Source organism: Malaclemys terrapin, chromosome 4, assembly GCF_027887155.1.
Source record: "Malaclemys terrapin pileata isolate rMalTer1 chromosome 4, rMalTer1.hap1, whole genome shotgun sequence".
Classification (NCBI taxonomy): Eukaryota; Metazoa; Chordata; order Testudines; family Emydidae; genus Malaclemys; species Malaclemys terrapin.
The window spans coordinates 140,053,719-140,080,080 of NC_071508.1; the positions used below are offsets into that span (position 1 = coordinate 140,053,719).

At 43.0% G+C, this 26,362-nt stretch overlaps 1 protein-coding gene across 3 annotated transcripts in view; it reads right to left on the bottom strand.

The window, feature by feature from the left end:
- Positions 1-26,362, bottom strand: part of MNAT1 (MNAT1 component of CDK activating kinase) — a 193,839-nt gene that overhangs the window by 45,566 nt on the left and 121,911 nt on the right. For all 3 annotated transcript variants that reach the window (XM_054026944.1, XM_054026946.1, XM_054026945.1), the window contains one exon: positions 14,736-14,857. In XM_054026944.1, coding sequence (XP_053882919.1) covers positions 14,736-14,857 — 122 coding nt within the window. The remainder of the gene's footprint in view (positions 1-14,735; positions 14,858-26,362) is intronic.

The following is a 26,362-nucleotide window of genomic DNA, read 5'->3' on the forward strand; positions in this document are numbered from 1 at the left end:
CAACGTTTTAGCCAGTTGATGCTTTTTCAAGTTCCCATTTTGGACCAGCGACTTTGGCAAGACAGATTCCTTCATCTGAGTGCTCATCCCTACCAAGTGATATATAACAGATTGGAACAGTTACAGGTTTCCCTAACAGCACATCTTTCAGGCAGCCTGTTTTAAGGGCTGGATGACTTGTGCCAGTATGGTGGAGGCAGTATAGAGGTAAGGTACATAGTTTCCACCTTGATAATCCCAGATAAGACATATATAAATCTCCCTGCTCCTTATGTAAACAAAGGCCCATGGGATTGTTTTCAACCAAGAAACCAAAAGGCCTAGGAGATGTCCAATGGACTCCTTGGGGTTGGAGAAGGACTGAGTGCAACTGCTGCAAATCCATGACAGTCTCTTAAATACGTCCTCCAGTATTTTATCCACTAATCTCAAGATGCCATTATCCTCTGCTGGGACGGTTTTTCTTTTGGTGAGAGAAGAAAAAGAGGCAGCTACCCAAGGGGCTAAGAAAAATGTAGGGGGCTTTTTCCCCATTTACAGTTTAAGGTTAAGTCTATTAACAAACCCCACATTTGTGGGATCTTCCGTTCCAAATTAACTGTGCACTGAAGAGAAACTGGAATGCGATCCCCCATGTGCTTCATCATTTTGAGATCACCTCGGAATCCAGATCCTCTCTCTCATACACACACAATGGGGAGATTTAAAGTGAAGTGAATCAAGGTAATCAGAGTCGAATAGCCAATCCATTAGTGCCTGAATGTGCATTCTCAGCTTAGGGAAGAGGAGATTCCCCCTTCCCGCTGTTAGAAGAGGGATGGATTTTATTTGGGTTTATTCCTATGCTTTCCTCTGTCTTTGTACCTTCCCAAAGAGAGAGAGAGACAGGAGACAAAGGCAGTGGCCAGGGTCCATCTTCTGAAATCTCCTCTGGAGGTGATGTAGATGGACGAAGTGGTAGGGAGTAGAGGAAGTGCATGAACAGCATTTTCTGAGCAGAGCAGGTGACACAGGAGCACAGAACTGCTACAGAACTGGGGTATAGTAGCCTCTTAGGCAAAATTCTTAAGTTACAAAGTATGACTGTGCTGATAAAATGCCTGTAAGAAACAGTCCAAGTTCCTTAAGGTCAGGCTGACATACCTGAGAATGGAGGAATCACGGAGGTTCCTGAGTGGAGAGAGAAAGGGTCTGGTATGACAAATCCTAAGTCCCTTGGAGAAATCTCCAGACAAAAAGGTGTTCAAGAGACTCTTGAAAGAAGGGGAGATCACCTGCTTTGGAGCAGAGACAGTGCAATCTCTTATACAGGGCCAGCCATTTCACATGTAGTTTCCTGCACAGCTCTGTTGGTCATGCATGTCTGCCTTTCCAGATAGGCTTGCCTACCATTTTGGAGCGAGAAAGCTTAACATGCCGTGAGCTCCATAGTCTAGGCTCAGCTGCAAGGCGTGTGAGCAGGCACAACTGAGCCACATTCATCCTATAAACAACTGAGGGCAGAGAAGTCATTTTCTAAATGTTTGTACAGTGCCTAGCACAAAGGGGTCCCAGCCTGGCTGGCCTCTAGGCATCACTGTCATATAAATCTTAAGTAATAATCATCCTCAGGTGGATGTGCATTGTGTCTGCAGCCACCTATGAGGACGGGGGAGGAGGGGACGGGGGAGGGGGGAAAAACATCGGAACTAGAGAGAAGGTTAGCTACTAATCCCACCAAGCCCCATTACCCCCATGTTTTCCAGTTATTTAGAGAAAGGGCAGTTAGCGAATAAGCTCACAAAAGCAGCATATTAGAGCCACAGATTATGCTCCTATCTTGGACAGAGCGAGAGCTTTGCTGCTTAGGGAAAATATCTTCATTGGGACTACAGCTGACTGGTCCTCTAAAAATGCTTTCCCTGTGGCAACTCCAGATCGATTGGTAATGAAATAAATGTTACTGAATAATAAATTAGTTGGATTTTTTGTGGAAACATTTCAAATGTAGAAAAATAATACTACTTTCAGCATGAAAGTAACTCAAGCGTGTAGAAAATATATTGCATCAACTCTAAGAAGAAATCTAATCCTGTAATGTTTTCAGGATCACACTTTGTTCAGACACTCATTTGAATTACTATCAAACTATTTTTAAATAAATCTCTTCTACTGAAGAAAATATCAATAAATCAAAATTATTTTTTAAACTAATGAATTTCCTCTTTTGCAAAGCAATTTGTTTAGATAATGGAAAGGTTTCCAAGGTAGCTTACACTTTCAAGTTACAGACCTCAATAATGGCTAAGACTTAAAAAAGACAAACAAACCTAACAACGTTTGAATTAAAGAAAAATAAGAAATTCTGCTTAAAAGATAAACAACTTATTTTTTCTTAAAGAAAAAATATGTATGCACACCTGCTGTTCTCCTATCAATTTGAGCAGGAAACCATTTCACCACTGCATCATAAGTAGAAGAAAAGTACTTATTAAAACATTAATCACAGTCCATTATATTCTGACTCACTGCCAAAAGTTCCCATTACATCACTGAAAATATCTATTAACCAAAACCTGATTCTGACAAGTTACAGAAGCGTAGTGTTTAGCCTTTAGTAATGTAAAAGTCTGTTTTAAAAGAACAGTCACACAATTGATTTTGCAGTTGCAAGCAAGTATAATTAATTGTTTTTCTGACATTTATTACTGCAAGGGGGTTGATTTAACTGGTGTTTCTACTGTAAAATTATTCAAAAATTATTTCAAACTTCACTCACCTTTATTAAACACATTTATTGTGATGGTATTAAATACCCAGGGATGGCTGAACAATTTAAAAATGTCCTGGATATACTACTACTATGTAAAACTGTATTGTCTTGTGTAAATATGGGCCTTATTTAGAACTGTGTCTCACAGGAAATTATGCCAAATGAAAACCATCCCCCCTTTTCCACTCCCACTGCATAGGATTTATGTTTTTACATTTAAAACCATTTAGGTAAAGAAACAAAAACATGGTAGCATTACCTTCAAGCCTGAGCAATAGCTAATCTGTGAAGTCGGAGTATGTTCAAGTCATTATTTCATTATTAGAAACACAGCCTGACTGGAGTATTTTGACTCTGAAGCCAGGAAAACCAACATCTCAATACTTTTGGCAAGCCCAAATCTTCACTATTGGTTTATGTAAAGTATCTTTAAAAATATGATTGCCTTTGTTTTAAAAGTAGAAGCCTAAAATTTGGTTCCGAACTTTATATATAAGGCTGCGTGTCTGTCCTGGAGGTCGCAGAAGTCACAGATTCCGTGACTTTCCGTGACTTCTGCAGTGAACAGTGTGGCTTACCCCAGGGCCGCCCAAGCAGTTGGCCCCGGGTGACAGCCACGCCGGCTACTGCTAGGGGCGGACCGGGGCAGAAGTTGATGCTGGTGGCCCCGCAGACAGCCCGAGCAGCGGCCGGTGGGGCTGGCCCCAGGGGGCCCCCCCAGAATATCAGCACCCCTGGGACCCCCAACCTAAGATTTAATCAGAGGTATTTATAGTAAAGGTCATGGACAGGTTATGGGCTGTGAATTTCTGTTTATTGCCCGTGATCTGTCCATGACTTTTACTAAAAATGCCCATGACTAAATCGTAGCCTTATTTATATATAGATAGCTAAGCACCCAACCCTGCAAAGACTTATCAGTCTACTTCACTCTGACTTCAAGTGGAACTACTCCTATAAAGTCACAGTGCATAAAGTGAAGCACACACAAGTCCCTGCAGGATCAGGCCCTAAATAAGTGACCTACTTTTCCAAAGTTATGAGCTCCTAACAGCTCCCGTAGTGGTCTATATGTTTAGGACTACAAGCCCTAGAGACCAATCCTTATGAACTACCATTAATTTGCACAAATATTTACTAGGCTCTGATCCTGCAAATACTGATAAATTAAACATGTGGACTTCCATGTCTCAGGATCAGTTTTTTTAAATTAAACTTTTATGATTAATAAAGGTATCTAGAATACATAATGCCAACAAAACAGCTCATTCCTTTACATCTGTTTTCCTTCCATTTAGACATATCTGGAAATCCAAAACTTAAAGCAATTGTGTCCGAGCTAATAATCACGTTGCTGTTCCTTGGACAAATTAAAGTTTCTGAAAAAGTCTTTTTTTTTTTTTTTAAAAAGGATAAAAAACTGAAAACAAAAACAAACTCACGCTGTCACCAGAACAGCTCAACACACTCACCCGGCCACTTCCAGATCCTCCCTTTCCAAAGATCCTTCCCCCACAATCCAATTTTAGTTTTTAAATAAGAAAAACTATAAGCCTGATCCTCCAAAATCTCTCCATTGACTTCAAAAACAGGGTCATATTTATTATTATTTATACAGCACCATACTTGAGCTTTACTGACATATGAACAGAGTCCATGACCTGCTTAGCTTGCAACCTAGGGCCTCAGCCCTGCAAACTTGCATTAACGTGAGTACTTTTACACCTGCTGAGGCCAAGGTACTTCTTACACGTGTATGTATTTGCAGGGTAGGAGCCTATATTACTACAATATTTTTCCCTTTTCATCCTTTGGGTGAGGGCAGAATGATGAGAATACAGTTGTTCTGGGATCTAAGGTAAATGGCATCCTTCTTTGGTATGAATTACTCACTTCTTCTTAGCACTATATCTTCTTGGGTTGGAAGATGCAGCATTTGGATTCTGCAGACAATGCTCCCAGCTTTGAAGCATTCCTGCCTGAGATGATCGCTGCAAGGAATATTATCTACCAACAATAAAGGTGTTAGTAAAAACAACTGACTGATCAAAGCAATTATAAGTAACAACCTGTAAAGCCCAATTAAGGCTCCAAGTGAGATTCTTTCTAGGAAGAGACTTTCAAGAAGCTTGCTGCCCAAGGGTGGGCCAGCAAAGCCACTTCAATCTCTTGGTCTATTTCGTACTTTGGGAACAAATCACATTTGGAAGGCTGTGGTCTCTGCCACTACTGCATCTATTTCTGGAATCCAAGCGAAGAAGTTGCACTGTTTCTGCAATTAAAAGAACTCATTACTTCTCTATTAAGGTGCCTTCATTTCGCTGGCTGCTCCGATTCTGATTTGATCACTTTCTCTACAGTTACGTTAATAATAGCCAAGATGCTTTGTTGGGTTTCTGCTCAAAAGAAAAAATATACTGTCATTGGGGCTGTTGGAGTCTTGTTTAGAGGCTTCTCCTGATCCAGAGTTGTGGCGACTCATTTTTGTTTCATAGTGAAAAGGATGTGGGCAAGTCTTTCCTATCCGTTCACCTCCAGTGCTTCTGAATCTGGATCCAATACTTCCCCTTCTTCCTGAGTGACGTCTCACAGTTTGAGAACGTCGTACCTCATCTGTTTCTTGGATCTCTTTGCTGTATTTTTGCAACTTCCTAGATTTCTTGCATGACCTGGAGAGGGAGTAACGGGGTCATTCAGAATAGGATGCTCTTTCCCTTCAGCTTTTTAGTTAATTCTTTAGCCCTATGGAAACTCTGGTGGTGTCTAGGCTGGATGAGAGGGCAGACTGCCTGGACAGGCCAGGATGGGAAGGGCCACACACTGCTGTGAACATCCATCTAAGTACCTCTTGTGGTCTGTTGGGGAGGCCAAGGTTCTGAGCAGGAGCAAGAGGAGATAGTTCTCCTGTGGTACTTGGTATGCTGTTGGGCTGTGTCTTCCCATGCTCTGAAGGACCATTATCAGACTGACTCAGTTCCTTACTCTTCTTACAGCCATGATGCCACCGTAATGCTGATACTACTGGGCTTGAATAGCACTATTTGTGGCTGTGTGCTAGAAACAACAATGGAAACTGGAGAAGGAGCCTCTGAAGACATTTGGACTCTCCGGATCCTGGGGAAAAGGGGCGGGGGCAAGGAAGGAAGAAAGGGGGCAAGGCTGCCATTCCATGTGGAATACAATCAGGAATTTGCCCTTGCTATCATCTTGATACCAGCTGTACAATTCCCAATGCAGAGGTCTGCTGCACTGTAGTGAGACAGAAGAGAGAACGAATTAAGAAGGACAGGGCAAGGCAAGGGGGAGAGAAAGGGAGACTGAGAAGGTACTAGGCATCCTCCAAAATTCCATGAAAAGGTAGAAGTTATGGACGCTTTAAAACTGCATGCACAGGTCCCACAAAGGCAAGATCTTCTGACCAGGAAATCAAGGAGCAGGGCTCCCCACCCAGTCCCGATGCTGGGCAGGAACTACAACAGGTAACTATCCCTCGGGTATGTCAAAATGGAGGGAGAACTTTGGTTTTGGAGGGAGACAGAGAGATTTGGGAGAACTCAGTACGTTGGACCCTAAACCTTCTTAATGTAAATATGAGCGAACTCCTTAGAGCCAGGCTCTCTATCACACGTGGCACACAACCCCTGAAGAGACAGCGCCACCTGCTCCACTGCTCTGCACAGCACAACTGCACTGCTGAAGGGGAAACATTGACACCTGCAAAGACAAGAGCAGGATTTTCCCTTTAGTGATTCCAATAATAAAGCCAAAATGTGAATCATGGCTTTTTGAAGCCAGCTTAATATTTATCGCTATTTACCATTTTAATTCTTTAGTGCAGTTTACTCAACACTCCTCTGCTCTCAAAGGTTGGTGCTGAATTTTTATTTATATATAAATACACACACATTTAATAAACATCATGATTTAGTATTCTGCAAGCCCACACTACAAAAGACTGTTCTGGAATAAATGGTATAATTACATTTCCTACAGTGACCTTGTAATCTCTTGAGTATTTACTCTAGACTAAACAGCCTTATTCAGCTGCCCTGTGTCTGATTGTCGATGAAAGAAGCTTGTTTGACAACTGCTTCGAGCAGAAACATATTTTTTCCATGATTGCATAAAAAAGGTAAAAAAATAACATTACCAGACTAGTATTCCAAGCACAGAGGTTCATGTTAGATCGATGAGTTAATTCTGAAGCCAAACGCCAACAAAAACAATTACTATGGACATTCTGCTGTCATGACCAGCTTTTGAGGTTAATTTAGTGGTACATATACAACTGCAGCCAAGTTTAAATATAAGTAACTACATGGTGTACGTAGGCTTCCCTTCTTGTTTCTTTATACATTTTCCATTTTCTTTGCTTTTATAACTCTCCCGAGACCCTTTACAGTTACAGAATCCACACTATACCCACAGGTGGGCAGGCAGGAAGTAAAACTCTGTTTCAAAGGCAGTCCACTATTAATATATTCAATTTCTAATGACCTTGACAGAAGAGCTCCATGCAAAACACCATGTACTACAGGGTGTCATTTGAAATGTTCATATGATATTTTTGCCAAAAAGTCAATTTCTTAAACAGTAAGACTTCAGACATACTACAGGCTGATTTCCATTCAGTTGAAAAAACCAGTGCTTATCTGCCTCTCCTGTATAAACCCTCAGCATTCCAAACCCTTATAACAAAACCTGCCGGATTTCAAGTAGTATGTTAAAGCAATATAAACCCGCTCCTAAATCAGCTCAAAATTAACATTGTTTATGAATTGCTATACGTTCCCTCCCCATTCGATTCTCAAGAAGGAAATGCACTAGTCACTCTATTGCATATCCAATATATAAAATACAGTGTGTGGGTGAACTGTTTTCTTCACAAAGTCTTTATTCAAAGCGGCTCACTGCAAAGTGTGTACAAGAAGGGTTGTTGTTTTTTTAAAGTGTGGATACACTGCATAGAAAGGTGTCCAGATAAAGTTATGTCCTCAAAGCATAAATACTCCACCTCCTACCTGCCAATTCTCATTTATCAGCTGCCAGATTCAACGCTTAATGAAGTCAATCAGGATCTTTCCACTGGCTTCAAAGGGATTTGGATAAGGCCCGAGGACAGGAAACTTGTTGGAAATCAGAATGTGTGCCCTGCTAGCCAACAGAATTCCTATAAGAATAAAGGGACAGCAACTGCAAAGTATATGTTGCAAATCAGACCTTCCTTACCATTACTCAGTCTTTCAGCTCTCTGATGACTGAGCTTGCTAAGAAACTATATTCTATTCAGAGGAAGCAGAATGAACTGAGTGTTCAGAATCAATGGGCCAAAACAGATCGACTTGAAAAGAGCCACACATTCAAGCTTTTCTCCCTTCGTAAGGCTCAAAAAAAATATATCTGTATTCCCCTGTCGGAAGACAGCTGATGTGAAAAATCACCTGTTATAATTTTTGGAATTCAGAGGCCCAGGTACCCCTTCCAATCGATTCTCAATTATTTTATTGGAAACTAATGCAGAGACTCAGGTTAAGCAACTGACCTGACTGAAAAGCAGACTAACAAGGATTTAAAAACAGCTCGAAGACGATCATTACTATCACCTCTTTAAAAATCACTCTGACAGCTCAGAAATTATACTAGTCATTTCAAAACAAAAGTTCCAGAACACTACATATGTTTCAAATTATGCTACAACACTGCACAACAAAGAAACATGCCCACACTTTCTACTTGAAATGAAGGTTACAAATGAGAAGCTACCGAAGTTGTAACAGAGCTGAAATCTAGCCTTGTCGTCATTTGAAATTTGAAATAATTGAACTGTTCTGAACTAGGGAAAAAAAAAAATGGAATCAACCCCGTTGTTACACTTACAAAAAAGGCCCAAATCTACTTGCTTTACTCATGTGAGAAATCCCAAAGAAGTCCAATCTTATTTCAATGCTTATTGTTTGCTCTTAAAACATCACTTTGTTTATGTTTATCTTTTGAAAGTGCTACTGAGGTACTATCTCTCACAATGGCAGTTCACCTACCAAAAAAAAAACCAAAGGAAGGAATGGCCTTACTTGACCGCTGCTCTAAATAATGTGGTTATACACCTCTACCTCAATATAACGCTGTCCTCGGGAGCCAAAAAATCTTACTGCATTATAGGTGAAACTGCGTTATATTGAACTTGCTTTGATCCACCGGAGTGCGCAGCCCCACCCCCCCGGAGCACTGCTTTACTGCGTTATATCCGAATTTGTTATATCGGGTCGTGTTATATCAAGGTAGAGGTGTATTTGAAAACAAATAGCTAGATAAAGGGAAATCATATTTTTCCCAAAACAAATTAAAATCCTTGAATCTACTGTCATCATAATTTTCCATGATTCACAGAGATTTACCCAGGATGCCTCTAGAGACACTTTTAGAAGAAAAAAAAGGCCTGAATCTCATTTGCGCAGCCGTTCCACTACAGCACTCTGGCAATGTAAAGAGGCCTTAAAGTAGGTGCAAATGGAATTATTAAAACATCGCTGTAATTTCAGGCCTCTTCACTCTGTCAGAGGTGGTGTAAAATGCAAATGAGAATCAGGCCCACCATGGATGATATTTTTAAAATTACAAGGCATGAAGTTCAGATTTTTCTCAAAATTTCTAATCATATAAGCAGATTGGTGGTTGGAGGGGGGAGAGAGAACTCAGTGGTTTGAGCACTGGCCTGCTAAACCCAGGGTTGTGAGTTCAATCCTTGAGGGGGCCATTTAGGGAACTGGGGTAAAAATCGGTCTGGGGATTGGTCCTGCTTTGAGCGGGGGGTTGGACTAGATGACCTCCTGAGGTCCCTTCCAACACTGAGATTCTACGATTTTCAAGTTATAAAAATGTACAGCAGTCAGTAGCATGTGGCACCTCCACTGCTGTATTTAGTGTGAGAACATAATGCAGCAAATCCTGCCAGCCTTAGGTGCACCAAGCTGTCCTCATGTGCTTAAAAGACATCAGAGGGACATAAAAAGGACATCGTTTTGATCCTTAGGTTTTTTTGAATCAAGGTTACATACCAGCAAAGATATTAGCACTCTCAGTCAGTGGTATTACTGACATGAGTAAGGGAAGATGATTGAGTCAGTTCCCAGTTTCCGTTTTACTCTTTCAATCAACATATTTGCAAGTTATTTTGTAAAATTTCTCTTGATTTAGAAGTATGAAAAATCCTGCATACTCCAGGTACCGGGACCCGCAGGCATAAATTCAAAGTCCAATCACAAACACACCCAGCATCTTCCACCTACTTCAAAACCAAAAAGTAACCAACCAGAAAGAAAATTGTACTTTAACACCTCCACCCTGAAAGCCTATGTAAATCAATGGGCTCTGCATTATTATACAAACGTCAGTGCATCTGGGTTATTTTGGACCAGAGAAGAGCGAAAGTTCCCATGTCCCAAAGGTGTCTCACACAGAACACCATGCTAGTAGTTCTCTCTCCTTTAAATCAAGTGATGCCAGCTTGAGTTTCTCTGTTGAGCACAGCCATGCCAGTACTGCAGAGGTCTCAAGCAGGGAGGTCTCACACTATTTAAGGCTCTACAGGTCAAAACCAACACTTTAAAACTCCACCCAGAAACCAACAGGCCACCTATGCATATTGCTGAGCCCTGGGGTGGATTTCAGGTGTAAGTGCATTACAGTCGTCGCTGCAGAAGTGCGAGATCATGGATCACAGTAGCAAGGTCTGCATGCAAAAGAAGTGATCTCAATCACCTGGGCAAATAGAGATGAAAGAGCCTTTTTGGATACTGCTGCTACATGGCCATCTAACAGCAGCTGGAGCGCCAGCAATACCTTCAGGTTGCAAACTCTAGTAACAAATGGTACGCACAGACACAGCTTCAATGGAGAACTTATTTCTCAGTTGCTTTTCATAACCTACCAGCTTCACCTCATTCTTCCTAATTGAGCTTTAGCAAGCTAGCATTCCTTCACATCTCAGTCCCAAACAGACCACAGGGAAGGCACTTGGCAATACTGTATGGTGTTAGATAAGACAGAAATAGAGAGTTGGGCTCCATCAATATAATGAAGACATGCAGCCCAAGACTGCACTAACTCTGCCAATAGTCACCTATACACATTGAATAGAAGGGGAGACCAGACAGAACTCTGTGGACTCATGAATGGACGCTTAGGAAAGATGAGCTTGTGTTGGCCATTCCCCTCTAGGAATGCTCAAAAGAAGGCACTGAGTCACCCAACAGCCATACCACCACCACCATCTGAAGCTGATATATCTAGGAATATCAGCATGGACATTTGATCGTTATCCAATGTATGGCCCGGGGACTGCTCTGATCTATCCATCTAAGGTGCTTATTTGGGTCCCATCACCACAGTATGTGAGTGCCTCGCAATCTTTGGTGTATTATCTATACCCAGAACAACAAGGTTCAAGGTGTTCAGAGGTATTCAGATTTGGCTCACCACAAATTTCTATTTAAATTTTAACCAAGTGAAAAATTAAGGATCTGGACTATCATTATCCTGATTACCAGTATCAAGGGATATTTTTTGAGCAGAAGTCCATCGTTACCCTACATGTGAAAGAGTTAAATTGCAGAACCACCAATAGGATTTATGTTCAGTTTTGTTGCTAATTATTTTTACATGTTTCCCATCTCAATTACAGACCAGCACCAAAAACTCATATTTTTATTTTAAAAACACTAAAAGCCGGAATTATTTAAAGTAGCCTTGCATTGCCAGCAACTGAGATTTCCTATACTAACCCAATCAAAGAGTAGTCAGGGGAATCTCAATTAGCAGTTAGCAATGAGAAACTTTAACTCCCATTGACAAAGTTCAATCCTTGTTTGCATCTTGTCAGGAGCAAGTAATAATTGCCACAGAAACACACGTAATTTGGGAATATCATCTATATACCAGTGATTAAGGAAACTATTCCTGAGACGCACCAGAGGGGAAAAAATATATATACGCTGTCATTCATGTGTGTTGAAAATCTATTTCTTAATTATTTTCAGGCTTTTAAAGGAGTTGATATCAAAAACACTCATGAAGGTTGCAAAAAAAGTTGTAGCACTTAGTTACCCTTTTCCTTTGAGAGCTTGGAAACAATTTTTAAAAAACTATTTGAACACTGATTTTCCCATGTGGCTTGCCCAAAATGTTTGAGAAATGGCATGCTTTGCAGAGCTTATCAGTCCCCACACAATTTAATTATCTGAAGCCTAGTGAGTAACTGGTATAGGACAATTTAAATATGAACCACCATTTTTTAGAAGAAAAGTAAGAAGAGTCCTAAAATAAGCTCTTGAGAATTTATCCTCTTTCTTACTCTTCGTGCTAATCACCCCATTTGTTCTCAGCAGACTCCAGCAAACTACAAAAGGAGCAGCCTTCCTTGCTCTGAAGATTGATGTGAGTGTTGTGGAAAATATGAGGTTAAGACCAGAATATCTGAAGGATCCAGCCTGTTGAGTGCTTTGAAGGTAATAAACAATATCTTAAAATCAATAAAAGATGCTACCAGAATAAATGTAAAGGCTCCACACTAGGTTGGCAGAGTATTTGCAAAAATCTTGGTTCCTGAGGTTTGGATGAACTGAAGTCTGCATGTTTTGGGGAACTGTCCAGCAAGCAATAAATTGCAGTTTTCAAGCTGCAATATTATTATAGGGACAAGAAATTTTGCTGTCATCTGTGACTAACTACAGTGTTATAAAACTGAGAAATTTGAATGATCAAGTGAAACCTCACTAATTTGCATAGACCAATGAAAATATTCACTTCAGATGGGGACAAGTAGAGAGAGAGAGATGGAGAAACTGAGAATCTGTGTCCTCTTAAATTTAACCTTTGTAATAGGGTTCAAGTTGAAAGGGAGCTAAAAGTCTTCAGTAGGAGCATGTTACACCATTATGCTCAACTCATCTGCCTCATTCAGCCAGCTGTTTGCAGCTGCCTCTAAGGCCAGCCATGGGTCCACAACACATTTGTTAAGCATTTGTCATCAGATGAGCATGAGTTCATGCAAATACAGAAACCAATATATAAAGGAGTAGGGTGCTGCATGGTTCAAGATATTAAAAATACCCAGTGTAATAGGATTTGAGGAGTAACAGCAGGGCACATGCAGGATAGGTATATTATTTGTTTTTAAATTACAAAAGGCCTCTAGACTCAGTTGGGGACATTCACAGCTTCTCCACATGTGGCAGATTGACATCCACCAAATCACTCAAACACTTTCATCACCTGCATTTGGCAGCCAAGTGGGACTGCATTCTTGAGGCCATCCCATGCAGGAAGAGCTCAGACACCACACACCCCCTCTCCCCCCCCCCCACACACAGCCAGACTACTACCTCTTCCTGAGCATCTCTGCTAAGTGGGTCTTGCTGACCGTGCTTCTCCAGAAATTAAGCATGAGCATAAGTATTTGCAAGACTGGGGCTACTGTCTGCAACATTAGCAGCTAGACTGAAGCCATGCAGTACTTAGAAGGGGTTTGCTTTCCAAGAAGCTGAATTCTCCTGGAACAAGCATCACACACTCTCAGATACTATGGAGATAGCTATTATAGAAAGATTCCGAGCTCTCACCTCGCACAAGTTACCCAGGTTATATGTTATACATGAAATGCCAATGCCTAGGGGGCTCCCCACAGAAAGACTTATTCCCCCCCCTCCTGAACATTTTCATCTGTAAGAAGGTCCATGGCTGATGGAGCTTCAGAACTCCCCCTGCAGCAGGGCCCCTACAGCTGTGTTTCGAACAGGTGGCGAATGCCGGCTCCAGCTATGTCCGGGTTGGGATAGCTGATGAATATTTCCTCTGATAAACTTGAGATCAGATAATGAAAACGATAGGCATCAGGAATACATGGGAACACAAACAATAAGTGATTCTAGACAAGCTTGAAGGTCTTTCGGCAGCACTGTGTTTAGATTGCTTATCCATCGGGACTGACTGTGTTTTAAAACCTTTTTTGAGACCTCTATGCCCTCCCAGAATGAGGAGTGTAATTTCTCATCTGAAAACACAACAGCATGTGTTGGCAGTGCCCACTGAAGTAAATGGGAATCTTTCCTTGGATTTCAGTGGACTTTGGATCAGGCCCAAGATGCATACCAAAGGGTCCCTCCCAGCTATACTCTCTCATTGGTATTTTGGGGCCTCAGTTCTCCTGGATGCACGTTCTGGGATTTTTTTTTTTTATTTTGTTTCTTCCCCCGACATCCTGCATTTTCATTGTTCTGCAATGTGTTTTCTAGAAGTAACAAGGGTGTATGACCTTGAAGACAGGCAGACCCAGCTCAATGACACTATCCATCTGGCTGGTCGTGTATGTGTTTAGCGGGTGTTCAGCTACTAACCTCTTTAGAGGAGAGCAGGCATGCCACTATTGTGCTATTTAGTCTCCATTACCTTGGAACACTAGGCTCCTAAGTTCCCTTCCAAACATGGCCGCACACTGCAATGCAGCCAAACTGCTGGGCCAGCCCTGCATTATACTTTGACAAAGTTAAGCTCTATGCTTCATTTCTCACAAACGTTGTTTAACTGTAGATGGCAGTCAGTGAGTAAATCTACCCTTTTCCATGGCAAAAGGCCCAGCTTTGATATTTTTACTGGCTAACTGCTGGGTAAATTAAGCCCCGATTTTTTATTTATTTACTCTTTAATACAGTGCAACTGAAAATGAACAGCTACTGCACTATGGCTGCCAACGACAACCTTAAAATATACTAATGCAATCCAGTTTAGCTCTCAATAGATCTATAAAGGCAAGAGGACCAAAAAAATTTAGCTTATCCACCCAAACAAAACGATGGTTGTGCAGGAAGTCTAATATTTCATTAAGATATTTAAAAAAAATAAATCTATATGCTGCTGGCAAAGTGAAGATGGTAACATTCCCAGATACAATGCCATGAAACGGAGATAAAAGTTCTAATGTGGTACTTACCCTAGCCTTCCTAGAAGTTCAGTTTCTGGAACTTGTGGTCCATAGGTCTCGACTTGCAGTGGCTGATACTCATACAGTGCTTCCTCCAGTTTTTGGATGGGCGCTAATGAAATATGCTGACTCTGTTGAAAAGGAATAACAATGAATCTTTAAAATGTGCCATAATTTTTTTGCTGGCTCCTTCATGGAGGTTAGGTGGGGTAAGTTTACACTTAATGTGATGTTCAGTCCACCTTTAAACAACATATTGTCCATTATATTAGCCATTTCCTGATGGTAATTTTAATTTTATACTGGACCTACAGTATGGAACTAATGTTTTGTTAGCTATAATTCTTTAGAGGGATAAGAGGAAGCGCTTTAGTGAAATCAGTCTTGCCATCAAAGAGAGTATAGCTGCTTCCAGACTCACTGGTGAAATTACGTAAAAATTTCACTTATCAGAAGTAATATCAAACAAATGTCTCTGAGCAATTGTATTAGATTTTGTAATCAATGATTTCCTGAAAGCCCCGATTAGAAAGGGAAGTGACTTTAATTTCTCTCTGCAGGGCTTTCTAAGATACCATATATAATGGCTCTCGTGACAGATTTTTACAATGGAACACAATTAATTCATTCAGCAAACTCCCATTTGTTCCATAACTAAAATATAGAAACATGCAAATATAAAATTTTAATTCCAAATGGTACTTTTTCAAGGCTTTCAGACCACAAAGAAACAAACAGCTAGAATTCCTTTTAAAGCTCTTATCACTCCAAACTCTCAAAACAGGAGATTTGGGGTTTGAAAGGAGAGTCAAAGAAAGAGATAGAGCCTATCATTCCGCACGGATTTGTTGATCTTTCACAGAGTTTCAATTTTCTACTTTATTCTATGGTCCTGACAAAATTACCAACAGCAGAACAGGAACACTATGATACCCCAAGACAATCTGGGTACCCTTTAGGAAAATGGTAGCATTGCATGTGTGCTCACTTGAAGACAGAAGTGTTGAATCATTACATAGGGTTAGGCTGCATGGAGCCCTAACTCCCATTGGTGAATGCTTACTCAATTCAGTGGATTTGAAGGTGCTACTCATGTAAGTAACTACTCACCAATGGGCACAAGGGGCTCACAGCCTAGCACATCATGTTAAAGTTAACTGAGGAAGGAATGGAGGATGTCACACGTGTGTGTAGTCCTGGTAAGCCTCCCTGAATTACAAGCTTAGAAGTCTTTGCTTAAACATACAGAAGGCAGATAAGAAAACGGAGGAGCACCTGGTCAGGAGAAATACTATCAGTGATACAGAAAACTAGGTCAGAACCAGGGGCCTTCCAGTTTGGTTGAGATCTCAATGGAGGCGAAGTTTTCTACTGCAAATGGATTATGCATGCAGGGCCGGCTCCAGGCACCAGGCAACCAAGCACGTGCTTGGGGCGGCACCTGGTAAGGGGCGGCGGGGGGCAACGCGGCGCGGCGCTCGGCGGGGGTGTTTGGTGGCGCGGCACTCAGCAGGGGGGTGTTTGGTGGTGCTCCGCGCGGGGGGGCGGGCGGGGAGGGCTTCAGCAGTGCAGCGCTGCGCGGGGGGCGGAGGTGTTCAGCGGCGAGGCACCCGGTGGGGGTTTCGGCGGCGCTCCACGGGGGGTGGGGGTGTTCGGCAGCGCGGCGGGGGGTGTTCGGCAGCGCTCCGTGTGGGGGGGGGGTTCAGAAGCGCGGCGCAGGGGGTGTTCAGCGGCGTGGTGCTCGGCGGGGGGTGTTCGGCGTCGCTCTGCACCGGGGGGGTTTCAGCAGCGCGGCGGGGGGGCGGGGTGTTCGGCAGCGCGGCGGGGGCGCGGCGGGTGTTCGGCGGCGCTCGGCGGGGGGGGGGGTTACAGCAGGGTGGTGCTTTTTTTTGCTGCTTTGGGCGACAAAAATGTTAGAGCTGGCCCTGTATGCATGTGATGAGAATGGATCATTTTGATTTCCTTCTCTCTGCACTGCACAGCAGCACAGGGGCATTGCTAAGGTGACACCTTGCATGCTTCAGGCACTTTAAAGGAGAATTTACCATGAGAAATAAAGTTCTGAAGTTAGTTATTCAATCTAGCTTTCATATTATTTCTATGACAAAAACACCAATGTTAAAACTGAGCAACCAGTCACTCAAAGAAATCAGGAAATGCAAAAGTAAGGTTGAAACTTTAACTGTACCCCACAATATTTTAAGGCATATACAGTGTCTCAATATCATCTGAAGTTGTCAATTGATACATTCAAGTGTTCATAACTTTTATATTTTATAAAAAAATTGCTCTCATCATGTGACACCCATTATGGACTATGCACTTGGAAACCTTTAGGTTTAAAAATTCAACTCCACTTCTAGCTGTGCTGTTCAGTCACTAGATATTTGACTACTTCAGTTGTATACACTGCAGGTGTCCCACCAGCAGCTTGGAATAACATTTCCCTTTGCCAATCAGGAACCATAAGAACAGTTACATCCTCCAAAATGTGAAAGGCCTGAAATGATAGAAAAAGCTTTTGAAGCCAGGCCACTGACTGCCCCCAAGTAGTTCTGAAATTTTTGGAAAACAAAAACACTGAATTTTTAAACTTACCATTGTCTCTGCATTTCTTTTGCTGTGATTAACCAGGCTGTGCGCAGGGAGCTTCTGTGGACTGAAACATCCCTCTCACAATATACTGAATTTCAGTTTGGAAAAGTAATATTTTATACCCTTGAAACTGCCACAGGGATTTTTTCTGTGCTCCTTATTTGAGGCAATAATCCTCTGTGACTTGTCCTATTCCAGGCCCCTCGACCGGCTGCAGTACTGCCAAGCTCACCCACAAGTCCAGCACAAACCTGAAACATACCTTTGTGGACTGTTCCAAGAGGAAGTGTTTTCGTAATCACCCTATGGTTGACATTTGGAGAGGGCCAACAAGCAGGTCTAGTACCAAAAACAGGGGGGACTTGCAGCTAAAGAAAAGGTATGGTGAAAGGCAAGACGAAAGCTGAGGCTGGCTGCACAGCTTGAGGACAGGGTTTCAGCACAAGCGCAGACACTTGGCTTTGCAGTTCTGGGAACAGGAATAAGGGAGGAGAACAGAGCTCAGCAGAGAGCTGTTTGAGTAGCGGATATCAATCATGGCTTCAAGAGTACTGGCTTCTGCTGCCTCTCCCACACCATGGCCTGAATGCCCTGTGCCATACCCTGGGACGTAGTGAATCAGCTTGGACAACTCCACGGCTGGATGGCCCGTGCAGTCAGGCCCCATGAGCAGCTGGGGCACTTAGCACCATGCAGTCCTCCATCTTGGCCCTCTTCCCTGTGGATACTTCCACCCACCCTCCCCAGGTGTCAAGTGCATGGCAAATGGGGAAAGAAGGGAAAGGAGAATGCGGGGCCAGGGTCTGTGTTGTGTAGATGGATTTCACTGTTCGCACTTGTTGGTGCACTTTTTGTTTTGGAAAAGTTCTGTTGTAACTGGTGTTTTGGTGTGATAATAGCAGCTGGGCTGCCTGGCAATGAGAGGGAGTTGTACTGTTTTAAAACACATTTATAAACATAGCAATAAATTTTCTTGATGACCTAAAAAGCCTATCACTGCATCTCATCATACAATCTGTATTTGAAACAATAAAGGTGAACACATGATCAGGAGCAATTAGGAATTAGTAAGCAAACACTAATTCTCTATGCAATTAGATATAGCCATCCACACTTCAATCACTTCCTTATATGAATCCATACTGTGAATCATTCCCCACCCCCCGCATTTCATAAACTGTCGCATCATTCATAGATGCACTGCATGTCACTCAAGCCCCCAGCCCAACCCAAGCACTGAACCCTCACAAATCAATTAGCCCCATCCCTCCACAAGCACATTCATAGAGGTGCTACTCCCCCGCTTCCACTGGGCCATGCAAGTCCATAACATGAGAACACAAAGCATCCCTGACATCTGTTGCCTGGGTGCAACCAGCTCCAGCTAGGATAGGTGCACTTTCTGGCTGAGGGAACCGATCCAGTGGCCCGTGTCTGTCATAGGTCCATTCAGGGGGAAAGGGCTCACCTCTGGCTTCACAAAGATTGCAAAGAGCACAGCAAGCCATAGTAATGTGGACAACATTGACAACACTGGAATCCAAACAGCTCTGTAACCATCTCCAACATGATTTCAATCTGCCAAAAGCACATTCAACCACCATTCTACACCTGTTAAGAGGGTAATTAAACCATCTTTTGCCAGGGCCTCTGAAATCAAGGCACAGTTTCATAAGCCAGGGCAAAAGGGGGTATGTGGGCTCCTCCAGAACAACAGGGGGGACAATAACACCACTTATTACAATGTCATCATTTGGTGGGAATAGTGTCCTAGCCTATCCATTAGCATAGACTCCTGAGCAATGAAAAGCCCTGGCATCATTAACTTTCCCAGTGCAGTCCACGTTGGCATTCACCAGTTGACCTGTAGTCTCCACAAGGGTCTGTATAACAATGGAGTGGTACCCTTTGCGATTTATGTATTTGTGCTCCTTGAGGAGGGCAAACTATGGGCACATGAGTTCCATCAATGTGATCCCAACAGCCCTGTGCCAGTCTACGTAGGGGGCATCAGCAGCTATACTGAGTGTACTGAGCAGCATCAGCCAATGCAAGTCTGCCATGCCTGGGTACCCTCTGACTCTGCCTTCTCCTCCTCTTCCCCCTGCTCCATCACAAGCCTTGCCAGATGCCTCAAGTGGGTCAGAAAACGCCACCAAACCATCCACCAGCGTCTCACGGAAGCTCTGCCCAATTCCTGACACAGGAGCAAAAGCACAAGCAGGAGTTCTTCAAAAGGCACCTCCTCCATGTTGCTCTGCAGGCTGCGTTTGCAGCTGTTCAAACTTCCTGTAACGTGCATGGTGGACAGCAAAGTTTTCCCCAATGCACCCTGTCAAAGGGCAAGAGTAAGCGGATCTCAGGATAGCACAAAGGAGTGTGACATATGGTTGGTTTGACTCGGGTCTGTATGACACCAGAGCCCCAGGTTCAAGCCTGGGTTAGAACATTCTTAACGTAGAGTTAACAATCAGTGTAGATGCTCAAGCCCCAGGTTCTCTAACCCAGAGTCAACTGACTCGAGTCACACTAACCACAGGCTTACATTGCCGTGTAGACATTCCCCAATGGCCAGCTCAGATTGCAGGGCAGAGGCTGGGGCCACATCTCTGGAGGGGTTTGTTGCAATCACTGTTTTGTTAAGGGTGCCATCGGTGCACTCCCAACACTTACCTACTGCTAACTGCCCTGGGACTGGCTAATGGAGGTGTGGGACGACACACAAAAGAGCAGTGCTAGGCTGAGTCAGGCTTCTTCCTCTTTCACCCACTGTGCTGCTGCAAAAGCCCATCCTCCATCCCCCACCCCTTGCCTTCGCTGTCATTGGCAGCATAGGGTATCTGTGTTTCATCCGTCTTGGTCTATGGAGTTTCACAAGTTTTAGAGGCAAGAAGAAGGAACCATTACGATCATCTAGTGTAACCTCCTGTGTCACACAGGCCACAGAACTTCACCAAGTGATTCTTGGATGAAGCCCCATAACGTGCAGCTGAGCTAGCCCCCATCTTTCAGAAAAAGATCTGCCCTAGATTCAGAGACTTCAGATGGTAAAGTACTTGCTACTTCCCTAGGTCAGTTGTTCCAATGGCTAATTATCCTCACCATTACAAAACTGTACCGCATTTCCCATTTGAATCTGTCAGGCTTCAGCTTCCAACCACTGACTCTTGTTCTGTTTCTCTCTGCTATACACTTCAGATTAGGGTGGGGGGGAGGTTTGGTTCCAGCCACTGGGGGCCAGCAGGCACTTCTGCATATTACGGTAATTGGAGGGGTTTGCATTGTGCAAGCACATCTGGACATTGAGGCAGCTGCACACCACAGTTCATTTGCTTTAGCTTCCCAGGATTACAACTTTAGGTGGTGGATCTTGGCAGCATGGGATAGACTTCCCTCAGTAACAAGAAAAAAACAAAAAACAGAAGCTGGGTTGGCTGGCGCTCCTGACACACACATGTTGGGAGTTTGGGTAATGCCCTTTTCCTGCAAAGTGGGTATTAGTCTGCCTTCGCTTGGGAAGAGGTTAGATTTGCAGGAAGGACCTGGAACACATAGAAGGGCTAATGGTTGACTCATGAATTCATCTGCATGGGGCTCTGGCTACATTCAAGCCTTGAGGCAATACAGGCCCAGGAAGATTTGTGCTTTGAGCATCAATAAGCTATGCTGGGGGGCAGGAGCACAGTAGGAGTTTGGGACAGCTGTGGCCTTCTCCCTTTATACTGCTAGTGGGACAAGTTGCATTTAACTCATATCTTGCCCAATTAAGTGAAAAGGTTTAATAAAGCAGCAGAGATTTGGTCAATATCATCTTAATCTGGTCTCCAGCCTGACTGGCCCCTAGGCATTCACATCATTGTCATCATGGTAAATCCCAAAGGGACATGGCCTTCATGCAAATCAAGCCCCGTGTGGTTCAATCACTGGCAAAGTGCTCAAGGCAGCCTGATTGTATATTCAGTTTACGTTCATCACTGCCATTCTTGTCGTACCTCCAAAGCTTTTGGTGCCCGTGTGCGCGCCAGCTGTGTAGCAGCATTCCTTGGTACACACACTTTGGAATTCACTGGTCTTCCATTCGAATATGTCCATACCCAAGAATACACTCATGACAGTGTCTTGCTGACATTGTTCAGTTTGGTGACCTGCTATAGCTGACAGCAAAGCTAGTCGGGCAAGAAGGAGCCCACACTAGTCAGATTATTAACCCAGATGAAACTAAATCCCTGACCATTACTATCAAACACCCTTCAGACCCAGATTACACCCAGCTCAATATTAACTTGTCTGGGTGGGACATCAAGTACATTGGGGGGGAGGGAGGGGAGAGACAGCCAGCCATTAATCAGAGTGTGTTAAAATGGAAGCCATTGTGCAACTTGATAGAGATCACTAGAGGCAAGCACTATTACTTAAGGCCTCTACAGTGTATTACAAATTCAGGGCACTTTACACTTCTGAGAGATAGAATTTTTAAATTTACTATTCTCCACCCAGAGGACAGGGCCTGCCTGTTTCAGCATTAGGAGGAGTTTACGACTGTGCTAAAACCAGACTGAAAGTAGTGGGCGCCAAGATTTTCTTTTTGCATTGCTTTATCCTGACAGATCTAGAATTTGATTTTGTGGTCATGGGTAAGTGTTTCTAATTCCCCTTGGATGCTGTAATGTTTGTGTACAAGAAGCAGACAGTATCCAAATGGTGAAAGAAAAGGCTTCCAAGAACAAAGACAGCAGATATTCCTGTCTCCTCTCCCCGACCCCAATCTTTCTGGTGTATTCCTTCCCCCCATCCCCCCGCAGTTTAATTTAGGCACTGTTGCTGTCCATTATATTTTGGAGTTTATGGAACCCCAGAAACATTGTTAATTAGAATTAAGATGTGTGTTTCATCCTCATAACTTTGTTTATGTAAAAGTTTGCACAGCAAAGGATGTGTGTGCAACTGATTGTCTATTCATGTACAGTATGTTTTAGGTTAAACAGACACAGGATCTAAAATTTAAAATTAATGTCTTTACTTATGTTACTTAATAGCAGATGTAATAATCCGGTTTACTTTTCGCTACACTAGATATGCTGTTTACTTAATGAATTTCTCTGTTTAGACAATAAAGACTTGTTAGTTTTTCTCTCAAATACACTAGCACAATGCTGTAATGTCTGGGTTATAGACACTGCAAGGGGAATATTTCTGTTTGCGAAATGCTTGTTTTTACGAAACCGAAATCTTTGATGAGTAAGACCTAATAATGGCCCTTTAAGAAAAGCTGTAATAGAAGCAGGGTGACTAGATCTTGGAAACAGAACACCAGTACCCCTTCTGTAATATGGCTGGGGAGGGGGCAACTACTGAACAAGTTGGTGGTTGCCTATTAGCGCACAAGGACTGGGGTAGGAGCATGTTAAGAGGATGTGAGTTCAAGATGCCCCACTTCCTATCCCTTGGTCTCCCAGCTTCCTTGTCCCCAAAACTCCACCACATTTCCTCAGCCCATGCCTGCCCTTCACCATTTCCATCCCTCTGCAGCTTACCAAAAAAAACAACAACTCAGAAAAAAGAATCAGAGCTGAGGATCTTCTCAGAGATTAGCAGAAACATTTAAAACAAACATAAGGAATTACTACTTCACACCACGCCCAGACAACCTGTGAAACTCGTTACCAGGGGATGTTGTGAAGGCCACAAATATAACTGAGTTCAAAAAAGAACTTCTTTGAGGATATGTCTACGGCAATTAGCCAAAAGGTCCAGGATGCAACCCCATGCTCTAGGTGTACCTAAACCTCCGATTACCAGAAGCTGGGACTGGATGGCAGGGGATGGATCACTTGATAATTGCCCTGTTCTGTTCATTCCCTCTGAAGCATCTGGCACTGGCCACTGTTAGAAGACAGAATACAGGGCTTGATGGAACCATTGGTCTGATCCAGTATGGCCATTCTTATTTTCTTATCTTTCCAGTGCCATGAAGAAGAGGCTAAAGGAGGAAGACAATACCAGAGACCAAACAATGGATGCATCTGCAGTGGAGAGAGCAGGGAGATCTATTATGGTACAGATATTTCCAGAAGAAGCAGCAGAAACCAAGGGTCATTAAAGCTTGTCTAGACAGTGCACATTTTTGCATTAGCAGATGGCTGTACTAGATGATGTAACAGGTCTTTTCACTCTTTAATTTCTATCTGTCTAGGTACTTACTTACACTGCCCCTCTATTACCATATTATCTGAATGCCTTCCATGTATTTAATAATGGAAATAGTAATCTACAATTCTACGTGCTAGGTCTCCTTTAGCCAGACTGCAATACTGTTATTTATATGCATACTAATAACCAGGACCAGCTCTGGCTTTTTGCCGCCCCAGGCAAAAAAGCCTCCCGCCGCCCCCTGCCCCTGACTGGGAGCGTGGCAGGGGAGGGCGGCAAGCCCGGCCGGGGCTCCGCTGTCCCCGGCAGCCAGAGAGTCGGGGGGAGGGCAGCGAGCCCGGCCACGGCTCCGCTCTCCCCGACTGGCCGGAGCTCCGCGGGGAGGGCAGCGAGCCCAGTCGCGGCCCTGCTCTTGGGCCGGAGCGCCGTGCCACCCCCCTCCAGGTGCCGCCCCAAGCACATGCTTGGTGGGCTGGTGCCTGGAGCCGGCCCTGCTGGTAGCTGACAGCCCAGGCTGTTGCATGGGTGTAATTTATAAAAATCATATATATGAGCCTTATATATATATAAGGCTCGGAACTTAAAAACTAGACAGTAACAGACCATGAATCCCAGTGATGATTCAAGCAGGTGCTATTCTAAACAAAAAGAGCTTTCAACCATGCTCCTAGCTGTTTCCATCACATCACACTGCCTCTACAGACATAATAGCCTTGAGAGTGACAATCCTGGAATTTTATTATATAGATTCCTTTAGCCACAAGGTCACTCACCTCCAAAACAATCTATCTGGGGTAAGGAGTATGTTGTGACTTAAGGAGTCTCTAAGGCTGGAGTATTATTACTTCTGTTACAGCAAGTCTTGGAACCCCCGTCAAGGACAAGAGCCCCACTGTTCTTGGCACCATGCAAAGCGATGCAAAAAAGAATACTGAACTATTGTAGATTTCACTTACTGGCTATCTTTGAGAAGCCATTTTACTTTTAAGTTCATAGAAATGTTTAAGTTTGAAAAAGCTGCTTTCATGCAGTAGAATTTCTGAAGGAACAACATTCCTGTAAAAGTTTTAGATATTCCAGCCTGAACCAAATAGCTATTTTTTTTTTTGCAGTTTCCTCCCTATCTCCCTCCATCATCATTGACAAGTCCATGTCAGCAGGGCTGATATGGCTTTCTGATTCTGATTAACTACTTTGTTTGGCTACAGTAATACACAGGAAAAGGAGAGTGAACCTGATAGATTTGGAGGGCTTTGTTAATATTATTTTAACCTTTACCCTCCCTGTCTTCCACAGCCTTTTTAAATAAATACGAAAAATGTCAAACTAAAATGTATAATACCATTCCCAGGTTTACAATTCCTATGCCAATTAGGTTTTTCCAACAGGATTCAAACAAACATCTGAAATCCACAGCTCTTTTTTCCCCCCCATCCCTTGAATCAAGAATAAATCTGATTTCTTCACCAAATTATCACAATTTTTAGAGAGACAGCCCAGCACTGCCAAGTAAAAGAACCAAGGAACTGATCCAATTCTGTCAAAGTCAATGGGACGCTTTCCATTCATTTAACAGGTTTTGGATCAGATCCCAGGTGGCAGAACCGGTTTTAAGGTTCAAGTGGCTCATGGGGAGAGGAGTTCAGACACGTAGAAAATAAAGCTGATCACGTTTGGACATTTACTGAGAAACAATAAAGTAGACTTGATTTTTGAAATCCAAACACGATTTCACTAGGACTGGCTCTCTAGTTCTTCCTTAGAGAATTTCCAGCAATATCGGAGAAGATCAACAGTGCCGAAGAGGCTATTAATGAAGATGGTTACATATGTGATTTAGTATGTGCAAACAGGTATCTGGAAAACTAACCATATAGTGACTTAGGCTAAATCACATGCTTACTTACTTACTTCTGAATTTTCCTTCTGCAATATCCTGACATAAATAATTATCTGACCAGACATTTCTTAAACGCCTGCCAAAAAAGCAACAATTCTCTAATCTCTCAGAAGAAAGCATATGTCCATTTTATAAACTGAAATATAAAAGTCTTTTGGTTTCAAGCCAGTATCAGGATTTAGTGATTACTCTAGAAGAAAAAATTCCAGTCCTTTCCCTCTTCACATCAATACTTCAAATTGCCTGTTGGTTACCATTCCCTAAAGCCCCGGTCACTGAAACACAGCGGTGATTTTGAGAAAAGCTTGTGGGTGTTTGTTGGAATATTCCATTCATTCATTTTCAGCAGTGACTCCAGAATTCTGGTGAGAGTTGTCAAACTTTCTCTGGAGTCCCCGCTAGTGTGTACTGTGCCATTATCTGAACAAGACAGCATTGTGTCTGAGAAAGAATAAAAACACATTTTATGCCACATCTCAATGACCAACACACAGGTCGTCACTGTATTCTTTACCACTCCACACTCCAACTCTCTTAGCTAAGTCTCCCGTCCATGGTCTCGGGTCCCATGGATCTATTTCCTTTCTGTGCAATGATCCCTCCATATAATGCATCCTATTATATGTGGAACTGACTTGGTCATTGCAGGACCATTGTTCTACTGCCTCTCCTACCTTAGCTGTTGGGGGAGTCTACTGGAGGGACAAGCATTTTACCGTAAACCTTACACCCTTTGATATACAGCAACTCCTCACTTAACATTGTAGTTATGTTCCTGAAAAATGCAACTTTAAGTGAAACGATGTTAAGCGAATCCAATTTCCCCACAAGAATTTATGTAAATGAGGGGGTTAGGTTCCAGGGAAATTTTTTTCACCAGACAAAAGACTGCACGCGCGCACACACACGCAGTATAAGTTTTAAACAAACAATTTAATACTGGTAAACAGTGATGATGATTGTGAAGCTTGGTTGAGGTGGAGAAGTCAGA